Genomic DNA, 24,980 nt, shown 5'->3' with positions numbered 1-24,980 from the left:
TACGAGCGCCGCACTCCCGCCCAACCACCCCCTAACCCGCACGGCGTAAATAGCACCGGCGTTTTTATAGCGGCCCTTCCCGGCAGCCCCCGCGCGCGGCCGCGCCGATTGGCCGCGGGGCGGGGGGGGGGCGCGCGCGGCCGGGCGGGCGGGGCGGTTCGGGAGCGCGCCGCGCGCGGGGCCGGGAGCGCGCACGGCCCGCCCCGCCCCGCCCGTTTCCGCCGCCGCCGCCGCTCGCGCTCGGGCCTGTGGAGCAGGAGGCGGCGGGAGCCGGACCAGCGCAGGCCGCAGGTACCGGGGGACTCTCTGCCGACCGAGGGTCGCCGGGGGGCGGATCGCTGGCTTCTCTTCTCCCCTTCCCCCTTCCCGCCGCCGTCGCCGGGTGGGGCCCGCCCGCCCCCGCCGGGAGTCCGCGGCCTGCGGGCGGGGGCGGCCGGGCCTCTCGCCGCCACCGCCGCGCACAAATGGGGAGGGCCGGCGGGGGCAGCCCCTCCGCGAGTTCCCGGGGCCGGTAACGGGGCCTTTTCCGGGCCGCGGGAGCGGGGGAGGGGAGGAAGGGGCGCGGCCCCGGGGCTTCCCCCGCGGGAGCCGCCCGCGCCCCGCCCGGGACCCGGTACCGCCGGCCGGCCGTGGGCGGTGCGGAGGGAGGCGGAGGCGGCGCTGCTCCCGCGGCCCCGCGGGGTGACACGGGCGGCACCGGGGGTGCCCCGGTGAGTGGCAGCTTGTTGTGTGACGTCACCAACGCCGGGGCCGCGCCCCGCCCGCACCGGGGGTCGCGCCCGGGGGTCGTCTCGGGGCCCCCGCCGCACACGGGGCCGCGCCGGGGCGCCTGCCGAGGGGTTGCTAGGGATTTGTGCGCCGTTGAACTTTTATCTCGGGAAGGAATCGGCCTTTGGAGCGAAACTGGAAAGTTTGGGCGGTGTTTTTTTTTTTTTTGGTGGGGCGGCTGCAGCAGGCCGGGGAAACGCCGGGGGTGGTTTGACACGGCCGGAGTCTTGTGTCCCGACAGCCTTACCTGGGCTGAGAACGACCCCGTGTTAAACTACACCCTGCATAAACCTTTTCTGCCCGGAAACACGTTCCTTTGAGGGCAAGAGCAACCTCAGGACTACTGTTTGGATTTTAAAATAAGACTCAAAAACTTCTCCCAGAGGTCTGGAGAATTAGTTATTACAGATACTCAAGATGAAGTATGGTTCCCACTCAAATGATACCACAACTAATTTGATATCCCTTTAAGAGATGTCTAGAATGGCGGTTTGTTTCTTTTTAGTTGCTGCCTCATATCCAGCTTTTGTTTCTCTCCTGGTACAGTTCACCTGTTTGTTACAGGGAACCCTTCCTGAGCAGTGGTTCCCACCCACCCACCCTGTGTGATACAGTATTTGGAGAAAATTAAACTTTAAGACCTCCCTAGGTAATGTTAAATTTGTTGTTGCTTTTTTTCCCCCACAGAGCTTAGCCTAAGTGTCAATTCTGCCATCTCTGTGACTTTGTAATGGTGAATTTCTTCCAGAAGCAGACTTCTGTTAATTTTCTTTTTACCTCAGAAATCTCAAGAGTTAGTCCTAAATGTTACTTATTTGTGCCCTAAAAGTTATTAGTGACTCAAAGTATTAGGTTCTTTGATGGCTTTATTTGGGAATTTTTTTTTTTCCCAGTATGGAAATATTAAGTCTTTCCCACCCTGAAAAGATTGTTTGTGAAAATATTTGCTTGCTGTTGAAGGCTCTTCTGATACATGTGTGCTTTTCCTCCTGCCCTGTTCTGGTCCTATCCAGGTCTCCCGTCACACAGCACTGGCATTTCTCTTTCAGATACACAGAGTCTAATTCTGGCACTGATTTGGACCAAAGCTGCATGTTTAAAAAAAGAAAAACATTAGCCTTATTTCACTTTAATTAGTTCACTGGACTGTTTAACAGCATATTCAGCATAAATGACATTAAATTGTTTGAATGGGTGATTTGTACCATTTAACACTAGAATACATGGGGTTTTCAAAAATTATTTTTCAAGACATGAATGCACCTTCACACAAGGGGCAAAATAAATTCAGTCACAGCAGAGCTCAACTGAGCAGCTCTCATGTTATCCCTCCTCGTTCACTCGGCTCACGCTCTGGCCGAGTGCCACAGCGGCCGAGCGCCAGAGGCGGGGAGTTCTCTGAGCCAGGAATTGACAGTAAAAACATCCTAAATGATCTTAACCGCCACCAGGATGTGAGACTGGTGATGGCTCTTCAGATAAGCAGATTCTAAATGAAAATGTTTTGGAGGGGTCTTGGAAGTATCATCATCTTTCCTCATTTTTCTGATAGTAATTGTTGTTTTTTCTGGTTTTTGCACTTAATCTTTTTCTCTCAATGTGTTTAAGGTGCCCAGAACTCTGTGGGCTCTTCTTCACACTGTGTCTCTGGTCTCCTCTGTGCTAGGCATTTCTGAGCTTGGCTGCCTTTTCATTAGCCAAGTGTACCTTCTCAGTTACTCTAAAATTTTATTCCTTGCTGCTGTGGTATCATCAGGTTCTTTCCAAGTCTCTACTTGGACACCATCTTTTACCTTTAATACTAAATCTCACCTTTCTCATGTTCTGCTCTGTTGCCTTACAACGTGTCTTTAAATGCAGTTTGAACTAATGTAGAGGAGAAGTGTAATTGGGTAAATTTGAGGAAGTTAGCATGTTGATAGAGTACAGCAAGTGTGCCCTTGAAATCTTAAATTAATCCATGATGAGCGTGTCCTAGTAAAACACATAATAAGGGTGAAACTGTAATACAGAACAGTGCAATGCAAAATAAATGCACCAAATGGCAGCTGACCTTCATTCCATTTCCAGGGTACAGCTATGCACCTGCACACATCTGAATGCATGATGAAAATCCTCTGCCCCTTGCCTTTTGGTATAATTCCTTTCCTGCTATAAATAGCAGGTAGTTAAATAGAAAGAGGTAGTTGCTTATTACGTTTTGGTAAATCTCAAAAATAAGCAAAAATATCCCAAAATACTGTCTGTGGTACACTGGTTAAGTTGCTGCTACTTTTACACTACTCTTTGGTGTATGGGTGCCTTCTGGTCTTGGTGGGATCTCTGCTACCACTTATTCTGAACTGTGAATAAAGTACCAAAAGCTAATTGGAGTTGGTAGAGTGACACTACCCTATTCATCCTCTCTTCTGTCATTTTCCTATCACTGCATTTTCATTTGGGAAGGACATTTGAGACTATAAAAGTTGAACTAAAATATCTATTGACCACCTTTTAATTAAGATATTTGCCATCCGCACAACTAACAAGCAGTCCTTCCTAAGTGAATCATCTAATTAAACTAATCAGAAGGAGGTTTGCTGTCTTTCTCTGACCACCTTTCATGACCAAGGTCCCTTGGAAAACGAACAGATGGAGAGTCACAAGTATACCCAGTAAAACTGGGCACTACACCAAATGTGAGGTTTTGCTTTCCTCAGGCTCTGACAGTTGTGGGTTTTCTGCTTGCTTTTTTTATTGTTGTTTTTTAATCAGAAACAGAGCTCAATTCAGTCTCTTTGCTCAGTTAATTAGCAGTGCTTTGCAACCATAAATAGTTCTGTCTCACCTGGCCTGAACTGTCACATTTGGAGCAGGTCGCTAGTGTGGATGTGTACAAAGGGATTCCTCCTCCTCATCTTCACAGTTTTAAGGAAGGTTGTCTTTGCATGTGTCAGTGGTTTGGAAGAACTAGCAGCTGTCCAAGTACCAGTTATCTCTGTTTGCATTCTTTGCTAGCATTTAATTTTTCTTAGATTTTACACCTGGAGGCTCTTCATTCTTCACCTCCCGTCTGCTCTGTTGAAATTGTGTGAAGTGAGAAGGCTGTCTCACAGTGGGATCTTCACTAGGTGCTGACCAAATGAATTGGCTCATTTTTTGAACCTTCAGTCCAAGGGCTGTTTAGAAAGGCTGGGTTCCATGTAAACCACAGGAGAACTAGGCTTCTGCGCTTGAAATTGAAAATGTTGTTGAGAGGACTTTAATTTATACTGTGGAATGTTGACAGATAAGAATGAGCATGCAGTTTGGGATAAAGAAAGTATTAGAAATAAGAATACAGCCTTCAGAAAGTTTAAGTCATTAAGTTGACCAGAAAAGTAAATAAGAACATGAACTCTGGCAAGTCAAATGAAAAATACAAGGACCTGCCAGAGAGACTCTGAGAAACATCATACTAATAGCAAAAAAAAATAAATTCCAAGTTCATCAGAAGCAAGAAAGGTGCAGGATTCTGGAGGGCCAATAGATGAAGAAATGAAAGAAATATTTGATGATGAAGCCATGAGTAAAAAGATGACTTACATGCATTCCTTTTTCCGTTGGAGGAGTCCAGGAGTCCGAAGAGGTTCCCTATGCCAGACATTCTCTTTATGGAGAACAGGACTCGTTGGAAGATCTGTCACTGCTTGAATTGTCAGCAAAGTAATTTATAGAGCAAAGTGATAAATACAGTTACAAGATGCCAAGACCAGATGGTGCTTGCCCAAGGGTTCCAAAGGAAACTTGGGCCTGAAATGACTGAATTAGTAATTACGCAGTGTAACTTCTCAGTACCTTGGAGCCACAGAAAAAGGAGTTATGTGGTAGCAGTTCTTAAAGATAGTTCAGCAGGATATCACAGTTCAGAGCCTTTTTGAAAAGTAAAAGACAAAAAAAACCTAACCAGATGGACCAATAACTTAAAATAGCAGAAAGCCAGTGTGGCTTTCGCAAAGGAAATGGTGCAGCTCGTATCTACTGGAGGTTTTGAATGAGTCGAGAAGCACAGAGAAGGGACGTTTGGGACAAGGGAGGAAGAGGGATCTGTGTTACATCTCTACCTTTCAGTGTATTCATAAATGATCTGGTGAGAAAGATGTTGAGGAAGAAGGGAAGACCAGAGCTGATTAGGAAGAATTGCAACTTGTCGTCCTGACACTGAATTACAGGCAGCAAAATGCCAAATGAAATTTGTTCCAGATAAAGACAAAGCAGGGGGGTAATCTTAATTTGTTTATGCGCTGATGGGGTGAAAGTTAATTATTGCCACTTAGAAGGAAGAGCTTGCCATAATTCTGTGAACATGAGAGTTTAGTATTCAACAGTGATCATAAGGGTTTGTATGAGGGGCTTTGGGAAAGGAATTAAAAAAGGAAAACAGAGGGATAGCATCGTGATTACAGTGGGTTGGCACAAAGAAAGATGTGCTTTGAGATGCATTACAACTGGAAAAGCAAAGATTAGGCTGAAAAGAGTGATCAGAGGTAAGAAATGGATTCCATACAAGGGATGCTTAAAAAGATTTTTAACTCCTCAGCTTGGCAAAGACATGACCAAGCACAGTCTGGTCTAGATCAAAACTGGTGGTGCCTCTCCCTCAGTGTGCACTGAGACCACAGAATGCAGTGCCACAGAATGCTTTGAATGACAACAATTTACGTGGCTTCAGAACCAAACAGGTGGAATCGCAGGAGAAAACACTGTCAAATGGGCTGTTGGACATAAAGAATGAAAAAAAATAATTACACCCAAGCTGTCAACTGGGAAGATACACTTGTGGTGGTATCGGTGCATTTGCTTCCTCTTTTATTCTGTCTGAGATACCTGCATGTGTCAGGTAGTGTTGGGCTTGCTGGGTGTATGATCTGAACCAGTGCAGTTTCAACAGGTGTCTTGTGGTGGGAGAAGAGGAGGAAGGAACACGGGTGAGTGTCAGTTGTGAGTGCAAGAAGACGGTTGTCTGGAAAAGGTAGTGTTAGTTTTTCTTGTCCACAAGACAGTGCCTGAAGACAGAGCCACCATGCCCAAGCAGAAGCCTGCCTTGCTCATTGTGAGGTACCCCACATCCCATCTGACATGCAGGAGGTGGCACCAAGAAAAAACTGGCCCAAATGCAAAGCGTTTTGCAGATTACACACGCATGGAAATCCACAGATCTGCTATAATTACCTCAATATTAAGCCCTAATCTCATTTTGTGCAAAGTAATCTTGGGACTGGGTATTGCATAAGAGACGTGCTCTCTCGTAAGTTGTGCCTACAGATAGCAAAGGTGCAGTCGGTGGGGGCAAATGAGCAAGAATGTTCCGTGGTCGGGCAAGGACAGCAATGGCAGCCACAGATCTTGAGGACAGAATCTTACTTTCTGCCCCCAAAATCCAAACTTTGCCTTCAGCCTTGCAGAGGGACTTGTCATGGTAGAGGAAGACAAGGGAGAAATTCTAGAATTAATCTTCTTCCCTGGGTTCTAAAATGGTGTTAATTTACTAATTATGTAGTAGTAGAAAAGTGAACAGTATAGGGGTGAACTTTGCAGGTAGTTGATCAGAAGCACCCTGCTAAGTTTGGTGTTAACAAAAGAGGATGCACATTGACAAGGTTAAGACAGAGTTTTAATATTTGTTACTAATAATATATTGGTAATTAATAATTATATATTATAATAATTAACATGTCATTTATATTTATTTTTACAATTTTTTTATGCCTATATATTTGCTTGCCCATATTGCTGGTTTAGTTTTTAAAAAAATTGACTTGAACATGCTTACAAAAAGATCTTTCAGGAACCTTCTTTTGCAGTATTTTTCTCCTACCAAGTGTTGAATGTGAATTAAATAACCTGGCTTGGAAAGGAAATGAAGGCATCTGTTTTGTTCATGCTTAAAAAACCGTGCAAGAAAGCCCTACAGCTGAAATAAGGGAAAAGTAGTAACTGAACATAGAAGATAGAAGATAGAAAACAGAAGCTCAAAAATTGTGGAAAGTAACTGGGGGGAGAAAGGAGCTCAAATAACTATGAAATTACGGATCTAAAAAGTTGAAATGTGGTGAGGCCTTGCCTGCTGGGATGCCTGCCTGCCTTTGCTTTCAAGCTGGCTCGTCCCATGTGCTCTTGTCCTTGTTTCAGACCCCAGCTCTGCTCACCACTCCTTGGGATCTGAGAGAAGCATCCAGTTGTTTTCTTCTCTGGTTGCGTCTCTTCCAGACTGTCCTTGTTCCAGTTCTGCTGTAGTTGTTCCTCATATGGTCACTGTTGTGTGTTAATCATCCCTGTGCCCTGCTCTGAGTCATTTCCAGTTCATTTATAGCCTTTTGACATGCGAGGATCACAGCTGCACACATCAGAAGATGCAGTCAAGTGATGGATTCCGACTTCATCTTAATGGTTTCTGGTTTGCTCCTTTTCTCCTAGTTCTTAATACTGGAATCTTTAAAATTGTGGCACTTTGGAGTACTGCGCTTACATTTTAAAGGAATTAACTATATAACCTTTGAATACTGTCCTTGATGGGCAGTGATCAGCTCCCAGTCCATTATTTCATATAGGAAGTTGAATCTGGTTTTTATATTGCATATCACTTCACATTTATCTCTTTCAAATTTTATTACCAAGGCACAGAGCCTGTTAAAGTTCTGAAATCCATCACAGTTAGCCTTGCATTTATTACCTCTACATCTTGACATCATCAGTAAATTCTGTTGTATTGTTATTTTTCTTCGCTTTTTCAGGTCATTTATGAACGTTGAGCTGGGCAGGTTCCACGGGTGTTTTTCTGAGAGCGCTGAGCATTTCCTTCTGCCTGGTTTCGTATCTTTTGGCAGTTATTTATCTATACACGGAGAACTTCCGTATAATCAGGTATTCTGATTATCTCATTAAGTTAAAAAAAAAAAAAAGTTGAATGATATTGCACACCTAATCTGACCAGACTTGGTAATTGACACCTCTGTTTTGATATGTATCTTTAGCTTTGAAGATCTCTGGCCTGAAAATGGAGGGGATTTATGTGATTTTTTTTTCCCAGAAAGCTCTTTACATACTGCAGCAGTTTGAGTTTGAAAGAATGCTAATATGCAGTAATAATAAAGAGAAGTAGGACAGTCTTAATGGTTATAATCCCATCAGACTTAGACGTCAATCCCAGGTACAATAATGGAATAAGTAACAAAACGTTCAGGAAAGAATTAAGGCAATGTCACTCAGCCTGGACTGGGGGAAATAGAAACAAGAGGTGTTAATTGTTTTTATTTGGTTCTTAAGTGCAAGTGTTCATCTTAGCCTTCAGTTAGTACTTGACAGTAATTGCATGTCATTTTCAGTGAGAAACTAAGCCAGATCAAAATCAATATCGTTCATATTAAATATAATAGAAAGAGGGCGGCTGTGAAAGGCAAGTGGAGGCTGAAGTGAGTCTGTGTATACTGAGAACATGGAGTTGGACTCTTGGGCAGTATTTTTTAGTGGTCACCTGGAAGAAATGCAAAATGCCAGTAATGGGAAATTGCAGAGGCTGAAGTGAGGAAGTGACAAGGAAAGCCTCATCGTAATGCAGAAAACGTAATTGACTGCTGGAGTGAGGAGCATGGTATGGGATTCTCTGTTACTGCTATTTCAAATTCAAGATGATCTGCACTTGAATTAATGAAGGGGGTGAAATGTACTGGGGAATGACCAAGCACTGGCTTGTTTGCACTTGAAACGCATCTCAGGGTGTGGTTCTCTGGTACTGTGTGAATGGATTTAAGGTTTCTGCTCCTGGAGCTGTGTTGCAGCAGCCTTGGGGCATTTGGAACTGTGATGGACAGTGTGGGATGGGAAGGTACAGTGCTCTGCTGCTGGGCTCTCAAGGGCCCTCCTGCCTGAGGCACTTCACCTGACACCTCTACCAATTGTTACTCCTTATGCCAGGAATAGACAGTCACTACTGTCAAAGGTGTAAAGGTAATTTAAAAACAAAACCAAACAACCAGCTCTGCGTTAGGGTGCTTCACTCTGGAAAGGCTGTTATGTGAGCAGCAGGAAGAGGGTGAGCGGAGGCAAATTGTTCACTCCCTTTCCATTTCGGAATTAGGAGGCAGTAAAAGAAACTAATAGGGACAATCTTGAATTTGAAGGAAGTGGCTTTACACAATGTGTAATTAAGTTGTGGGAACTCCCTCCACAGGATGTTGTGTGTGCTGGAAGTTTACATGGGTTCAAAGGGAGTCTGGACAAGCTCATGGAGGAGAAATCTGTTTGAGGTTACTAAATTCATGGGAACCACACCTGACCCCAGAAGCTCCTGAGCTGAAGGCTGGCAAGCATGCAGGGAGAAGCTTCTTGTTCCTTTTTCCTCTTCTTTAGTGCAAGAATCCAGTCCTGAGGTTCTCTGAAATGCCAGGCACTGTGGTGGAGAGACCTGACTCCGAAGTCAGTGTCCCTATTTCCATGTGTGTAAACCTGCAGTAACAGATGGTCTGTGAGTCTCTAGGTGTAAGTTAAGGTGCAGGAACAAGTGCTCAGTGCCCATGTTGGAGCTGCTTGTGGGACATAGTGCTGGGTGTAGAGGGTTGTACAGGTGTTTTAATTTGGGTGTTTTAATGAAAGGTAGTTCATGTGTTCCTGGGAGCACTTGGCAGTGCTGAGGCATCCTTCCTGTAAAGCACGGGCAGGTGCTGTGTGCAGGGAAGGAGAGCAAAGCAAAATGTTTTGCTCTTTCTTGCAGTTCTTAAAAAATCAAGCAAATATATTAAAATCCAAACCAATTTTCTTCTCTGACAGGAAGATGAATTGTGTGTTGTCACACAGGATTTTTCCTGAAGAGGAAGGCAAGGGCAAAGGCAGTAATTTGATAGGATGAATCCTACTTTGAGACTTCACATGATATCTCGGATTAGACGTACTGTGTCCGCATGACACTCAACACGGATCTAGTGCTGACAGCTGATTCGAGTTTCCTCCAAAGCATTGCACTCTCCTGCCCCATCACAACCATTGCAGATGCAGCATGAACAACACTCTTGTGTCCTTAACGAAGATGCACCGTATGCCCATGCCTATTAAACACCTGTTGTGTACTTTTGGATAACTCTTACTGACTGTATAAAATTAATCAGTCATTAAGGGTTCACTGGGGCTGGCAACCAGTGTTGTTAAGACCTAATGCAGTTAAGCTCACCCTGTTCCCAGTTCTGGTGATGTAGTACAAAGAGGCTTGAGCTGGTTATTTGTGGAGTTACCTGAGACCTGAGGAGGTTTATTAGCTGGGGGTGAACACAGCTACGCTGCTCCTGATTTAAAGCTGGCTCTGGAAATGTACCGCTCTATTTGCAAGGCGCTTTTTTCAAACTAGTAAAACATGCCAGACTTGAGCCTGGTTGACACAAGCTGACTGAACTGTTACCAGAAATCTGAACGCTCAGCTTGCCCTGTCCGAAGACCTTCCCAAAGGATCTGTGTTCAGTGTTTAATCCCGTTGGATACTATGCTGACCTTCTGTGTCAGTTTTTCAATTGTACTTCAGTCTTACAACAGAAAAATTCCATTTCTCTGTGGATTAAATTTAATGTGCAACACCAGTAGCCTGCCCTATGCTTTGCCACCTTTGGAACTTTTTTCAAGTGTTAGATTTCATTTGTAATCCTCCCAAAAAGCCCCAGCAGATAGCTTTTTCTCACCAACTGCTCCCACATAGTGCTGTAGTTAGAAATAGGTCTATTTTGCAGTACTGTCAAACTGCTTTATATGCTGGCTGCAGTAAGGAATATAAATATAGCTATTTCTCAAAGGCCTTGTTAGCAACACTTTAAATACTGTTGCTTTTTGTAGGTGTCCACAGGCAAATTTGCACAGAGTTAAGAAAATCTTAGTCATTACAATGAAATGTATTGACTGTCCCCTTGATAGAGGTGACCATATTCACATTTTGAGTGTTCTGATTCTGGTGTCTTGGAATTGAACTGAGTTTGCATCCCAGTAATGCATGATTTCAGGTTGTTCATGGTGACAAAAGAGCAGACCACTTTGAGCTCGGTGTGTCTGGTTTTACTGTCAATGTGGCTGTACAGATCAGTTCAGACAATAAATAAGTGGTTGCTTGCTGCATGTTTTAGGGTGTGTATGTCTTCCAGGATCTTTTAGGAATCTTTTAGCAGAAATGTGAGTTGTATCTGACGCCTTTTATGTGATTGAGTCGTGTTTTTCCATAATTCTTTTTCTTAACTTCTATTTCAGTCCCAAGGCTGTTGGCCTCCCAGTTTGCAGCTTCTCTTAGAGGTGAATTGGGGTCACAATTTCTTTTACTTCCCAACTATTGCTATGTAAGAGCTGGGCCATCCTGTGTTGGTTATGTGGAGAAAAATGGCATAATAGCACACAGGCTTACATATGCTGAAGGAAGCTGATTTAAGGTAGCAGGATTAGCATTTCAGGAGCAAGCTGCAGTATTTCTGATATTTGTTTATATTTGTTTTCACTAATGAGAAGTGAGCAGCAAAAAAGGATTACAGAATGTATAGTTGCTGACATTTTCCATTGGAGGAGAAGGCTGGGATGCTTTCCTGCAGTTGGGAGATGTGGGAATCCTGGATTCTGTTCTTGAGGAGTAGTTAACATCCTTTTGCCATTCTCCTCCTGGCTATTTGCCTGACCCCTTTCCTTGTCATAGTCTTTGGGCCACTTCACCCACTCAGATGCTCTGTGTTCAGTCTCTTTCTTCACTGGCTGTACACAGCTGCCCTAAAATCAGATCTGTTTGCTTCCGGGCTGTTCAACTTTGGACTCCAAACTGCTTTGCTAGTTCTCAGTGTTGATGCCTGATCTTGCTGAATGGCCAGAAGAAAACTGTGAGAAAAGCCTGCTCATCCCCTCTCGATCCCCGGAGTCTCTGGGAGAGCTCTTTCTTCCTCCACCTCAGACTTGAACAAAAGTGAGTATATTTTAAGAGTAAATGCAGATACTGAGGCAGAGGCAGTTGAGGGACTGGGACAGACAGTTCTCCCCTGTGGTAGGTAGAGGGCAGGGCCTCACTGGTCAGGATGGGAGACACTTGAGCAGGGTTTCTTCTGGTCACTCAGCCTGGCTCTTGTTCCTACTGCTGCCCAGGGCAGGGCTGACTGAATGGAAGGAAATAAAGCAAGTGAGAAGAGTGCCAGGCTATAATTCACTCAGCAGCAAATTGCTTCAGTGTTGTGTAGAGGAGTCAGCAGCAAGGCAGTCTTTCTAAGATTTCAAAACCTTTATCTTCCAATGTTTTGGTTTCAAGGACTTCAGCAAGATTAGGTGGGAAAGAATTTAAAGGATGTTCTCGCCCCATTCCCTGTAGCATCCTTGCTGCATGCTGAGCTGCCTCTACTGAGTTCTTGCTGACAAGCAATAATCCAATTTTTTTTTTTTTTTTTTTTTTTTACAAAATTCTGCATTATGCAAAGGATCTGCCTGTACAGCATAGCAGGCAACATAAAGTTACTAGTAGGTAATTGGTAATTGAAATGAAATATATTTCTGATACCTATGTGATGGTAAAGGGCTGTTTCTTCCATCAGTTACTTTCTCCAGGATGAGATCCAGAGTGAGACAGGCAAACCCGGCATGTTTGTTGCCAACCTATCCAGCTTCAGAATGTCAACAGTGTGTCCACAATCCTCACTCATGCTGTGTGGCCTTGGGACCTGCAGGAGAGGAGGCACTGGGAAAGTTGTTCCTTGGAAAAATAAATAGCATGCTGAAGAAGCAAATTCCCTTGCAGTAAAGAGTAATATGTGGGGAGAGTATGTTTAAAACATGGGAAAAAATATTTTCCCCATTTCTAATTCTTCTAGAGTATTTGGTGGATTCCCCTAACAAGCAGGGCTTTGTGCTGCTGGAGTCTTGGAGCGTCACTGCACTTAGAAACAGCAGCCTCCTGTAACAAGGATATTAGTGTGGCAACTCTGCAAACAGGAGCTCCTTGTGTTGTAACCTCCTGTGATGTTTAGTGGGATTGAGTAAATGATGTCTAAAGCTCCTGTAATACCTGTGAAAGACACTGGCTGAGGCTGGGGAAATGTCATAATTGAATCTCTTCCATTCAGATGAGTCACTTCAGTCATGTTGTGAGAGTTTCCACTTTGAATCTAGCAGACTAGCTGGTTTTGAGAATCCTATAAATGCAAATGTGGGAGGAGTGGTTCATTTAAGAGTAGGAAAAAACTGCAGATCTCTTGCCTTGCTGCAGAAGACAGCACAGATTCTCCTAGAAGATCACTGCAGCCATTCTGCTACACTAATTGGCATAAAATATTTCTCGCTCAATGTTCTGTGTGTATCATCAGTGATGCAGTTCCAGCAGCTTTCTGGGTTTATTGGACTCTCCCTGCTCTACGTGTTGTATAGAAGGATGAATGTGTAGGACTTGTGTTCAGTTACAGTGAGGTAGTAGTAGCTTGGCTTTAGTCTGTTTATTGTACCCTCTCAGGTAGTTCATAGAGGTTTTTTTAGCTCTATATGGAAGCATGTACTCACTGGTGAAAAGATGTGCTGTAGCAAATAGTAAATTGTGTGTAATGTGCATCTTAAATGAAACTCTTTAGGCCAGCAAAGTGCTTTGGTTCCCATATGCTGCTGGTACAAATTTGATGTATTTCCATGTTTCAGAATACTTGATGAAGAAAACCAGAGCATGTCAGAAAGCAGCAGAAAGACCCAACTGCTGTGAATGCTGTTAGTGTTGTCCTTGAGACACGCACCACTAAGATGCAGCTCCATCCTAACAATCCATTTTTTCTCTATTGTGCTACCAAGATGTTTTTCTGAGTCTTTTCCAGACCTAACAAAGCCTTACAGCTGCCCACTGGAGAGGAATGTATTTTAGCTAAAAATAGCTAGCTGAAAGATGCTGATCTGTACATTGAATCCTCTAAATTAGGAAATTCAAGGAATTCCTAAATTAGGAAGTGTTCAAGGTTGGATGAGGCTTTGAGCAACCTGATCTGGTGAAGGGTGTCCCTACCCATGGCAGGGGGGTGGAATTATAAGATGTTGAAGGTGCCTTCCAACCCAAACCATTCTATAGTTCATTGATAATGATCAGTAGAAAGAAGTGGTTGTGATGTTTGGTGACTTCCTTCCGAGGTGGATGGAGGTGTCTATCTAATGATCAGAGCTGACATCCTGAGGTGTTTATACCTACCCAGTGTTTATATTCTGGGCTGCTTCTGAAAATGGAGATTATAAGTGGTGGTCTTTGCCTCCTGAATTGAATTTTGTACAACACGCTTGTTCTACAAGGAATTGTTTTGTGATCATGCTGTGGAAGGTGAAACTAAAGTAAAAAATACAAGGATGCCATGGGTCACCAAAAAATAATGTGGTTGAGGTCTTTTGTGATGGTCCAGAAGGATCCTCTAGAAGCTGATGATGAGGGAATTTTAATTCCCTAGGTTTTGAATGCACTAGATGGAATGGACTGTTGGGCAGGTTTGATGTGTCCTGGTGAAAATCCTGCACAGAACTCTGAGCAGGAGAGTCTCATGGGATGGGTCCTGAGCAGCGGGAAGGAGGTGGTTGGGCACTCACTGCTGAAGGGCATCTTGGGTCCAAATGATGTCAACATATCTCAGGAAGCATTCAGGCAGAGTTTCATGATAGGCTTTTCTCAGGAAAAAGATAATGAGGAGATAAAATAAAGCTCCTGAAATAATTTTTATATATTTAAATGTTATATATTTTTATCCATACATTTTTCAAGGGTTTTTTTTGGGAAGGATTTGTAGAAATATCTACATTAAATAGTGGGTTTGGTTTTTTTTTTTTTTTTTGACACAGTTGTAGTTTCCTTGTAGATCTTAGGCACAGGTGTATAGAAGGCCAAAGTATAAAATTCAACTGGCAAGGAACACTTAAAAAAATAATCTGAATGACAGAAGTATTTAGAGGAAGATAGAGTTGATCTGATAATCCATTGAAAAATACAATTATCTGTAGGTGATGTCAAAAGGTCACCCACCCTGGGTGGTAACTCAAGGTATCACAGGCCAGTCCCGGCCACCAGCACAGAAGGGAGAAGGAGGGAGGTTAGCAGGAAAGGACGGGTTGTGCCATTCCATCAGCCACCCACTGTCTCTCCAGGGCAGTTTCATCAATGGCCTAGATAATTATCTGGGAATCACTACTATTAAACTTGCATCTGACAGACTGCGATTAAACTGGAGGACAGAGCTAGAACCTGAAGGTAGAACAAACCATCAGTCACAGTAAGGATAAATAAAAGTCTGACAGTGGATATTCAGCTGTGTGAAGAGAGAACCATTCACTGTGTAGACAGACATCTGAATGAAAAAAAGTCTGTGAGCTATCAGGAATTAAAAACTGACTGTATCAACAGTGTTGTCTTCTGGGGAGGGGAAGAAGAAATTCCAGATTGGTGTTTAAGCAGCAGTGTATCCCAGAAAATCAATGAAATGAATCCTTCAGCTCTGGGCACTCTTCATAGAGCCCTAGGAGAAGTCCTGGATTCAGCTTTTGGGCTCCACACTTTGGTGAATTAGTGCCAGTTGGACTCTGCCCAGAAGGGAGCAATGGGAAAGTCTAGGAAATATGATTTACAGAAAAGGCTTGAATAAACTGGTATTGTTTTGCCTGAAGAGAAGACTAAATGAAGCCATGTGTTCTCAGCTGCACTTGGGAAAGGGAATAATCCATTTCCTTATGGCCACGAAAAACAGCGTACACAGTAATGGGCTTATATTACATCAAAGCAGGGTACACGTTGAAGGAAATTTTCTCATTGTAAATATTGGGGAGCACACGAATAGATGACTTCAGAGGTTTTGTAGAACTTTAAGGAGAGATCAGCCAAAACAGACATTAAATAGTTAAAAGAATTTGATCTTGAGTTGGTACTGAGAACAGATAATTTCCAGTTGTGTAAAATTCAAATACTACCATTGCTAGAAAGTATTCAAAACCATCTAAAACAGTGGGAAGAAAACTTGTAGGTTGGATCATTTAAAATCTTCCACAAATGTAAAAATAACCCCAAGTCCCTAAGGTAAATAACTTCAACTTGTGTACATATATATTTGCAAGGTGAAAGAAACTCACTTTAGGCATGGATTTGGATCACTTGAGCAGTGGTGTCTGAACAAGTGGGCTGAAAGGATACCTGGTGCATTCTCTGTACCTGGAGCTGAAGTACAGAATCTCTGTAATATCCACTGCTTTTTCACCACCTAACAGTACAAAAGTTTGCTTTTAGATAGTAGTTTTACCTTTTTAATTAATTTCATGAGGCAGGAGTAGAGATGAAAAGGAGAAAATGTTTTTGCTGTGTCTTTTAAATCTCTCCTGTGCTTCTTTGAGGCCTTCTCCCCTTACCAGCAGCCCTGGTCATAGAAGTTTCTCAAACTTCTCACAGAAGTTTGTTCTGAGTTTGTCATGGCAAAAGTTAACTCACAGGGTGCTCCCTCTGTGGTATTTTGGCCATGCAGTCATAGGTGTTGTGGTGGCGTTGCTGTTTGCTCCATTTCCAGGAAGCTTCATGGGATGACTAAGCTGCTTCCCCTGGAGTGCCTTTATGTTATGGAGAAGAAAGTTGTTATGGTTGTCCTCATTGCGCTCCCGTGTACCCAGGTCACTCCCTGAATCTCTGGCTTGTCCTTGCATTGGTGACAAATAAATGCCTGGAGAAAAGAGAGAGCAGGCATGTATATAGTGCTGGTTTTATTTGCTTTGCCAGATCCAAAACAACCACGTCCTTTGGCCCCACCCTGACTCCAGGCTTTCCTTAAACCTTTTCAAGCTATTGTACCGTCTTCATGAGGCCAGAGTTGCTTATGAGCAGGTCAGGGATTTGTATGGTCCTGATACAGACCAATTCACTGCACAGCAGAGATCTGCGTGGAGCATCATGGGGGTCTCCACTTCTAAGTACCCCCTTCATTTATTGCAAGCTGCCAGCAGGCTCTATTAACCTGGGAGCAGCAATGCCCAGGAAAACGGCTTGAGGAATGAGATGTGTCCTGCCAAAAGCCTTTGCAGAGTGGTGGTTGTAATCTGAGGAACTGCTTGCCTTGAGATCCCTCTGTTGATGCTCTGATGTGGCAGCAGGTGCTCCTCAGTCCGGCTGACTGGCACTTTGTAGTTAAGACAACTCAGTGTGATAAGAAAATGTTACATCCCTTAAATTGAAGCATCTTGTGTGTGATTACCTAGAAAATACTCTTCTGAGAGGGAGGGTGCCCTGGGACAGTGCTGCTCACTCACTTGGTTGCTGCTATGTCAGTTTTTAGAACAGATCAATAAGTGCTAAGTCAGGCCCGTCTCCTCTCTTTTCTATTATTCTTGAACCTAGTGGGCTCACCGGTATGTTGATAAGTGCTGGGGAGTGTTTTTCCTAATGGACATCTATAATCAATTTAAAAGGTCTTACTAATTGAAGACTCAGGGTTTATTAATTATTGGCATCTTGGTTGAAAGCTGTAGCAGTTGAATTAACAAGTCATCATTTTGTTTTTCAGCTATGGCAGCCATTCGAAAAAAGCTGGTTATAGTGGGAGATGGTGCCTGTGGAAAGACCTGTCTGCTGATTGTATTTAGCAAAGACCAGTTCCCTGAAGTGTATGTTCCCACCGTCTTTGAAAATTACGTAGCAGATATTGAAGTGGATGGAAAGCAGGTATGTGAACCCTTCTCTAAGAGCCAGAATGAACTGATGTTTTTCCAGAATAGCACGGACATCTCTACGCTTCCTTAATACGTGGTTAGCACGCGTGCTTAGTGCTTGTATTGTAAATACATTTTTAAATATTAAGTATGTTCCTGTGGAAAAAAATACTGGCCTTGCTAGAATGTGCTCATATCCAGTGTCTGTTTAACAAGGTGCTTCTAACCATACACAAGCTGAGGTTCTAAAAGCTGTGCAGTCAGTCTCAGTAGAATGTTGCAGCAGCTGGGAGGGGATGGAGCAGTGCAAAGATGCTGAGGAGATTGGAGCTACTGGCCTTTGGAACAGTCGCTGTTTTGATAGGTATTGATAGGAATTGTAATTAACAAAGACTAATTCCTGGAGAGTTTATTTTTCATAACCACTCCTGGCAACAGGCAGCATCCTTCTGAGAACAGGTGACAGGCTAATCAAGGGGTTGATTTTTGTAGTGTACATCAGCATCATCTGTCCTGCTTGTCTGAAGGAACACAATTCCTAGAACCCAAGTGTAGCCACAGCTCACTGAACTTCAGTTTGTACTTCAGTAAAGTAATTATTAAAATATTTCATTTTAAATACTCTGAAAGTCAGTTTTTAATCAGTGGGACCCCTTGAGTCCTTTTGTTTACCACACAAGCAGACATTCCAGACACCTGCTCTGAGGGGCAGCTGTAGATACTGATCCCTGGGTAGGTTGCCTCCTGTTCTTCTGTCAGGAAGGTGCTGGGTGATGTGCAAAATTTCACTTCCAGGATACTCCAGAAGCACACAAAGCAGGAGCTTTGCACCCTGAAAGCTTAGCTATATATAAAGCCTCTCAGGCAGCTATGGCCTGTGTCTGTTTGGGTGCTGAAACCACACAGAGCTGACTCTGCCATGGGACTGCAGGTCAAGCATGTGGCAGGTCTTGGTGCTGATGGTGCTGAGCTTCCCTGTTCTGTCCCTGTATGACATTGCCTTAGCTCTGGGCTCAGGTCCAGCCAGGATATTTTTCAATCCATTCTAGTTCAGATGCAGTGACTGATGGATTGAAATCGCTTGCTTTCGATCCTGACTGGAGAAAAAGAGGTTTTTGAGCTAGTTTTGGACTTTATGTTAAATTATTTCCTAGTGTTGCAGGGATGGGTTATTTATGGATTTAGTCATGATAACTCATGCTATTTGAGTCAAAAAAGAGCTTTCCTCTCCCATAATATGAATCAGTAGAAGAAAATTTACTTTTAGACTAATATTAGGATGTGTTTTTTCCCCAAGTGACAGATTCTGCAGTTTCTATATTGTATCTTAGACTCTAAGGACTGTTGTTTGAAATACGTATGATATCCATTTCTCTCTCTTTTATCACAAAGTCTAACTTCCTCATTACTTTTTGACTGAATCCTTGCATCTCTGAATGAGTGAACAGGGAGTCATGCCCTGTCAGCTATATGCAACCAGTAGCTAGAGGAAAATAGCATGAGCAGCTTGAGCAGTATCAACTGATTTTATTTTTATCACTAGAGGATATATTTTACCTAAGCTCTTGGTCTTCAGAAAATTTGATGACAAAAGTTTGTAGGAGAGCCATGCTTAGGCCTCTTCTGTTTGACAGCCACTTACCTCTGTCTTCCTGGAAAAGCATTACCAGAAATGTCCAGAGGTCATACGAAGACAAAGAGGTGATGGTAGGAGGTGTGGTTTTGTAGGAGCTGATTCCACTGTCATGTGAGGGAACCATCAACAGACGTTTCTCTGAAAATATGAACATCTGCCACAGAATTCACATTTGCAACTGCAGAGTTGACTCCGAGAGGATTATTTCTGACTGAAATACAGATTATTTTTCTATATGTGTGCAACTTAAAGCTTTGTCTCTTAACAATTTAAACAGTTGCATTGCACATGCAGGCTCATGTTTGGGTTCCAGTTCTGCCCATCTGTCTTTACCTGATCTGCTGTGGACTTTTTTCCTGGAATTTTTGAATGCAAGAGTATATATACCTAAAGAGCTTGATTATAATTTTTAAAGTCCTTTGCTTTAAATGTTGGCTATTCCTTCCACAGTTTTAAGCAATCCTATTGGGGTGCTCTCCCACAGCTCCAGCAAAAGTAGAAATATCGAGAACATTAAGTACTTTACTTCTTAGTAACAAGGAGCTTTATGCACAAATTGTTTTGTTAAATTTGTGCAGAGATAAGTACAATCGTGACATTTCTTAGTCACTACAGGTTCCAGCTGTAAATGAAAATGTGCATAGAAAGCATATACTTAGTGCATTTTCACTGAAAACTGGTATTTCTGGGATGCTTGTTGGAGAGTTTCCCAGCCCTTTGGAGCTGATTCCCTTTGATTCTTCTGTCTTGATTTTCTGTCTTTAGCTTTTAGAGAATTGACAGTGGTCACAGGTATAAAGAAAAGACTCATAAGCAGCAATAAGTTGTTTTTTGGAGTTACAGAATGTAAAATTCCTAATAGTTCTTCTGTCAAAGGAGAACTTATCTCCTTTTGACTGGTATTGACTGAAATATTTTATTCACTCCTGCTGAGTTCCTGGCTTCTGAATCAGAATGTTCCTGGTGATCTGACTAACCCCTTATCTTAATTTTGCAGGTTGAGTTGGCTTTGTGGGATACAGCAGGACAGGAAGACTACGATCGACTTAGACCGCTTTCTTATCCAGATACTGATGTTATACTTATGTGTTTTTCAATTGATAGTCCTGATAGTTTAGGTAAGTAGATCTCTAACTGAATCAGAACCACTTCTCTCTATCAATATGTTCCCCTTTGGAAATTGCACTGCAGAATATGTTTTCCCTTAGGAGCTTTCCTAGTTTCAGAATTGGTGCTGGATTGAGTGTGTAGTTTTCAGACATTAGGGAATTCACCAGCAATGCTGAGCAATCATGAGAGCTGCAGCAGCACTCTGTGTTTGCCCAGATTGTAAAAATGCTCTTCCCTCTCTTCTCTTTCTGCTCACCAGTATGTGGGTGCCAGGGTCCCTGGGAGCTGCCAGGCAGCTTTTCAGGAGTGCAGCATCTAGAGGCCAACACACCTGAGCACTCCAGGTGCAGCTGCAGAATTGATATTTCGGCTGTTGTGCAAAAACTGGCTTCAAAATCCTTGTCTAAGTTGTTCCTTCAAGCAAGAAAATATGCCATAATACATAATAGTGAATGTCTCTTCAAAAGCTGAATGGAATTTTTTGAAGACAAAAAGTGGTTATGCAGCCTGCAGGTACATCCACTGATGAATCTCAAATGTCTAAGAGCTTATGAAAGCATAGACAGATGTTTTAGGCTGTTCAGCACTTCCTGCTATAAAGAGTTTGTCAAGGTTTTGCTTTCAAAAGCCCCCAAGTCCTCCTTTCACTAAAAAAATAAAGTCGTGTAGGGATGTGAGGAGGAAGTTGCTTGTATAGGAGAACAAATTCATTTGCTGCACATAGGGAGAAATGGCAGATTGGAAATTATCCCAAGCCTTTGTTTCTGTGTATCTGTAATTAGTGTGTTCAACAGTTCTGCTACAGTAATGGGAGAGCTGAGAGGGGTTATTTTGTGTTGCTTTAGGAAAAGCAGTGAGGTCAAGATGTAGGCTTCATTCTTGTGCCCATCTCTAGCTTCTGGAGGTAAATAAAATGTTTCTCTTGAAGCAAAATATTCCATAACTTTCCAGTCCAGAATTCTGCATTATGTTCTTCAAAGTCCCTAGTTCTGTTGTCAGGTAGCTGCTGAGAGAAGCCAAGATGTTGCCCATCCTTCAGCCTTCAAATTACTGCAGACAGGCTTGTCTTTTTCTGGCAACACCAGAACAGCTCTCCTTGCTTCCTTATGAAGAGTAGAAAAAAGGGCTTCAGTGTGGATTATCAAGCTACAATGACTCAGGCAGCATGTAAGAGCTTTAAAATAAAACTCTGCTCAGATGTGGGGTATTGTACAGTCATGCTTCTATTTATTTTTTTTTCAGAAAACATCCCTGAGAAGTGGACCCCGGAGGTGAAGCATTTCTGCCCCAACGTGCCTATCATCCTGGTAGGAAACAAGAAGGACCTGAGGAATGACGAGCACACAAGACGAGAGCTGGCCAAAATGAAGCAGGCAGGTTCCTTTCAGAGTCTTACAATTAATGGCAGAAGTGTGTGGTGGTTGTAGCAGAACATTAAACAGGCACCCACAGCTGGCTGCTGGTTTCTGTGGGCTGTGTGATCAACATCTACCCATGGCAGACACCAGGGTGTGTCTATTGCCTTTAACTGAGTGGGGATTCTCATATTTGGAGATTTAGTTCTAGAAAAAGGCATCCTCAGCCATTAAAATGGCTGTATTGGGTTCCTAACAGTCACCTTCTCTCAGTGCTGGAGAGGTGGATCCCTGAGGTAGAAAGGAATTGATTAGAAGTCACCAGCACATCAGTGCATGCACTCTGGAGCTGTTTTTTGTTTGGTGAGTTCAGGATGTGACAGCAAACACTTTTATTGGTGGGTGTTCTGAGGTAATAACCACAGGTGCTGTTGCTCATTCTTGAGCATATCACCAGGTTTCATTTTCTGATCGAGCCTGAAACGCCCAGCTTGGGTATGGGACCGCAGATGCTCTGCTCTGTCCCAGAACTTTTGCACCTGTAGCATAGTATTTGGGGGTTTTATACAAAGACTGAAGCACTGATTTGGGGATTTGTTCATAGGTTTTTTTGCAGTGGTAGCAAAGAATTGCATAAATGTTTCATCAGAACTAGGCAATCACTTGCTCAAGTTTCAAAAAGTCGTGCAGCTTTCAAGCTCAGAGATACCAGAAAACTGATCATGTCCTCTGGCATTGGATTTTTAACTAGCTAGTTCATTATGTGTACTTAATCCAGAAATTCCTTTGCATTTGCTGGGAAGCTGGGTGGGAAGGAGAAGAGCGGTGTGGGGTTTGGGCTGTTCTCACCTGCTGCTTTTGTGCTGTTCCAGGAGCCTGTTAAACCCGAGGAAGGCCGGGATATGGCAAACCGCATTGGTGCATTCGGGTACATGGAGTGTTCGGCAAAGACCAAAGACGGTGTGAGGGAGGTGTTTGAAATGGCCACTAGAGCTGCTTTGCAAGCCCGGCGTGGCAAGAAAAAGTCCGGGTGCCTTCTCTTATAAAGCGTGGCCAGAGGAAGATGGCCAAAGCAGCACCCTGCACTTGAGTAATTTTGAAGTGCTGTTTATTAATCTTAGTGTATGATTACTGGCCTTTTTCATTATCTATAATTTACTTAAGAGATTTAAAAATCGAGTCATCTTGCTACCAGTATTTAGAAGCCAACCATGATTTTTATAACAATCTGCATCAAATTCATCTGTGCACCCAAGGTTAACCTCAACATTCCTCTAACAAACCTTCTCTGCACTCACAGGATATGCCAGGCGCTAATTGAAGACAATTCTCTATCTTCTTTCTTCTCTCTAGAAAGAGAAAAAGCTGTCAACACAGAGGATTGGTCTGTAACTACTTTATAACTAACGTCCTATTCTAATTGAGTACAACCGTTACATGGCTGTATGGAATCGAGAGTAGCTTCAGTGCTATCACATTTAGGAAGATCTGATTTTCATGGCTTGGTGTAAAACATTAGTTTGAAAATGTGATCACTCTGAAATGACCAAGTCCCATTCAGCTAAGGAAAAGTGAGGGTTCTGTGGTTTCATGTTAGTTACCTTTTAGTTACTGTGTAATTAGTGCCAGTTTAAATGTATGTTACCAAAAATAAATCTATTTACCCCAGCTTAGATGTAGTATTTTTTGTATAATTGGATTTCCTAATACTGTTACTTGTAACCTCTGCGTTAAGGTGTTCTGGGTTTTTTAAGAAACTGTATTTGAAAATAAAGTCCGGTGGAAAGCAGCTGATCCTCTTCCCCTGTTCATTTGTAAGAGTCTGACCCATTTGAATGATTTGAGTGGTCTGCACACCCAGGAGGAGTTTTTTCCATAACGTGCTATAGGGATGAGAAAAGACAGCCTGCTCACACTCAAAGCTTCTGAACTGTTCAGTTGCCTTAAATTCATTGCTGGACCCAGTTTCAAAACTTAAAAAAAAAAAAAAAAAGAAAAAAAAAGAAACTTTTTGTGTAAGTTTGGTTACCATGTAGTGATCAGACTCCTAACCTGTGAACTTCTTGCTGTTCTGCAGCCAACTAAACTCTTTCTGTATTTTCATTTTTCCAAGAACTAATAGAATAAAGGCAGTTTTCTAAGCTCCCTGTATCCTGGTGTCTGTATTCCTCACTCTGGGTTTTTGTCCCAGCATCTGATGGCCTGAATTATAAATACCATTTTTGATAAAGCTGAGAGAATTCGCTGAGCAGTTGCAAGTGCTTTAATACTTATTTTTATTTCCCAGCAAGGGATACCCTTGGTTGTTTCCAAACGCTGCAGCAGAGCCGCGCTGCAGTATCTCACCTGGCCCCAGCAGTGAGTAGCAAAGCTTCCCAGGAGCTTTTGATACTTAGAGAGATCAGAGTGCATCAGCTGAGTTAGATTTGTCAGTCCTGAGCATGGGACTCGAGGAGCAGGACGAGGCTGTAGGAGGAAGGGAGGAGTGGATGCAGTGTTGCTGTGGGGGCATGTGATGGTTTGCAGCAGCGGGGCTGCGCTGGAGCAGCAGCAGAGGTTGCACGTGGCAGGGTGTTTGCCGTGCTATTGCAGGAGGGATGCCTTCAAGCCCTGCAGCTCGGGCTGGGCTCGAGGTGTGGGCCCTGTGCCGCACCCATGCTAGAGAGTGGATTGTGCTGCTCCTGGGGAGGAAAGGCCAGGGAACAGCAGTGGGCATCTCCATGCTCACACTGGTATTTAGAGCAGCTGCTGCTGAGCAGAGAGCCTGCTCACTGGGCTGGATAGGAGGGAGTTCAGCTGCTGATGACAGTCCATGTCTGAGCACCTGGCTGCATCCCATAATGGCATCCAAAACACCCATGTCACTTTTCTCATTTTTTGACAACTCCTGATTGTTTTTCCTGCAGCAAAGGAGAAACAGACCCAGCTGTAGGAGTGCCCTGTACCTCTGGTCCTTGTCCTTCCTCTTGAGCCACAGACATCCAGAGTCTGACAAGCCCAGTGGTGTCACCCACCCCACCCTTCCCTCCTTCCTCTCCTGGGTGTTTGTCCTCCCCTTACAGGGTGACTGGGTTGAACAGGAAGTTCTCAACGGCAGCTGCGGAGCTGCCAGGGAGGATTTAATTTGCTGGCCTGTTGACAGGTTTAGTTGCTCATTTGCAGTTCCTTTTTTGGGGGGGGTGTTGCAGTTGAGCAAATTTGGGGGTTTTCAGTCTTGCAGGGATGTGGGGTTGCAGTCTGCTATGGCCAGTTACAGGACAGCCCTTACAGGGATTTGGAGCCAGGTTGCCTGTTCCTCAAAGGTTGTGGCTGTGTGCATGCTGCTGTTCTTCAACCCAGCAGTGACTCCTAGTCCAGTGTGACTAAGCTTTTGCTGACCTACACCATCATCTCAGTTATCAGTCAGCTTTCCTGCCTTTGAGGCCTGGCAGCCTGGCCCCCTCTGGGTTCCTGCCACATCTGTCACC

General features: G+C 43.6%; 1 protein-coding gene across 2 annotated transcripts; it reads left to right on the top strand.

The window, feature by feature from the left end:
* The first annotated feature begins 174 nt into the window (after window positions 1–174).
* RHOA (ras homolog family member A) lies at window positions 175–23,664 on the top strand. Of its 2 annotated transcripts, XM_040075883.1 has the most exons (6): window positions 202–291; window positions 7,521–7,650; window positions 17,268–17,425; window positions 20,046–20,166; window positions 21,401–21,531; window positions 22,386–23,664. In XM_040075883.1, exons 3-6 carry the CDS (start codon window positions 17,270–17,272, stop codon window positions 22,557–22,559), a joined length of 582 nt encoding a protein of 193 aa, XP_039931817.1. In that variant the 5' UTR covers window positions 202–291; window positions 7,521–7,650; window positions 17,268–17,269; the 3' UTR covers window positions 22,560–23,664. The 2 variants fall into 2 exon arrangements, with proteins under 2 accessions (XP_039931818.1, XP_039931817.1); XM_040075884.2 differs by lacking the exon at window positions 7,521–7,650 and having other exon boundaries at window positions 175–291.
* The last annotated feature ends 1,316 nt before the right edge of the window (window positions 23,665–24,980 follow it).

The sequence above is a fragment of the Hirundo rustica genome, chromosome 12 (genome assembly GCF_015227805.2).
Source record: "Hirundo rustica isolate bHirRus1 chromosome 12, bHirRus1.pri.v3, whole genome shotgun sequence".
Classification (NCBI taxonomy): Eukaryota; Metazoa; Chordata; class Aves; order Passeriformes; family Hirundinidae; genus Hirundo; species Hirundo rustica.
The sequence above is the reverse complement of the archived record's forward strand: the minus strand, read 5'-3'. Positions and strand labels throughout refer to the sequence as shown.

Coding starts and splice junctions, on each gene's coding strand:
- RHOA (XM_040075884.2), top strand. CDS start 17,270: ATGGCAGCCATTCGAAAAAAGCTGGTTATAGTGGGAGATGGTGCCTGT. Junction 17,426..20,045: donor TTGAAGTGGATGGAAAGCAG/GTATGTGAACCC, acceptor TTAATTTTGCAG/GTTGAGTTGGCTTTGTGGGA. Junction 21,532..22,385: donor AGCTGGCCAAAATGAAGCAG/GCAGGTTCCTTT, acceptor GTGCTGTTCCAG/GAGCCTGTTAAACCCGAGGA.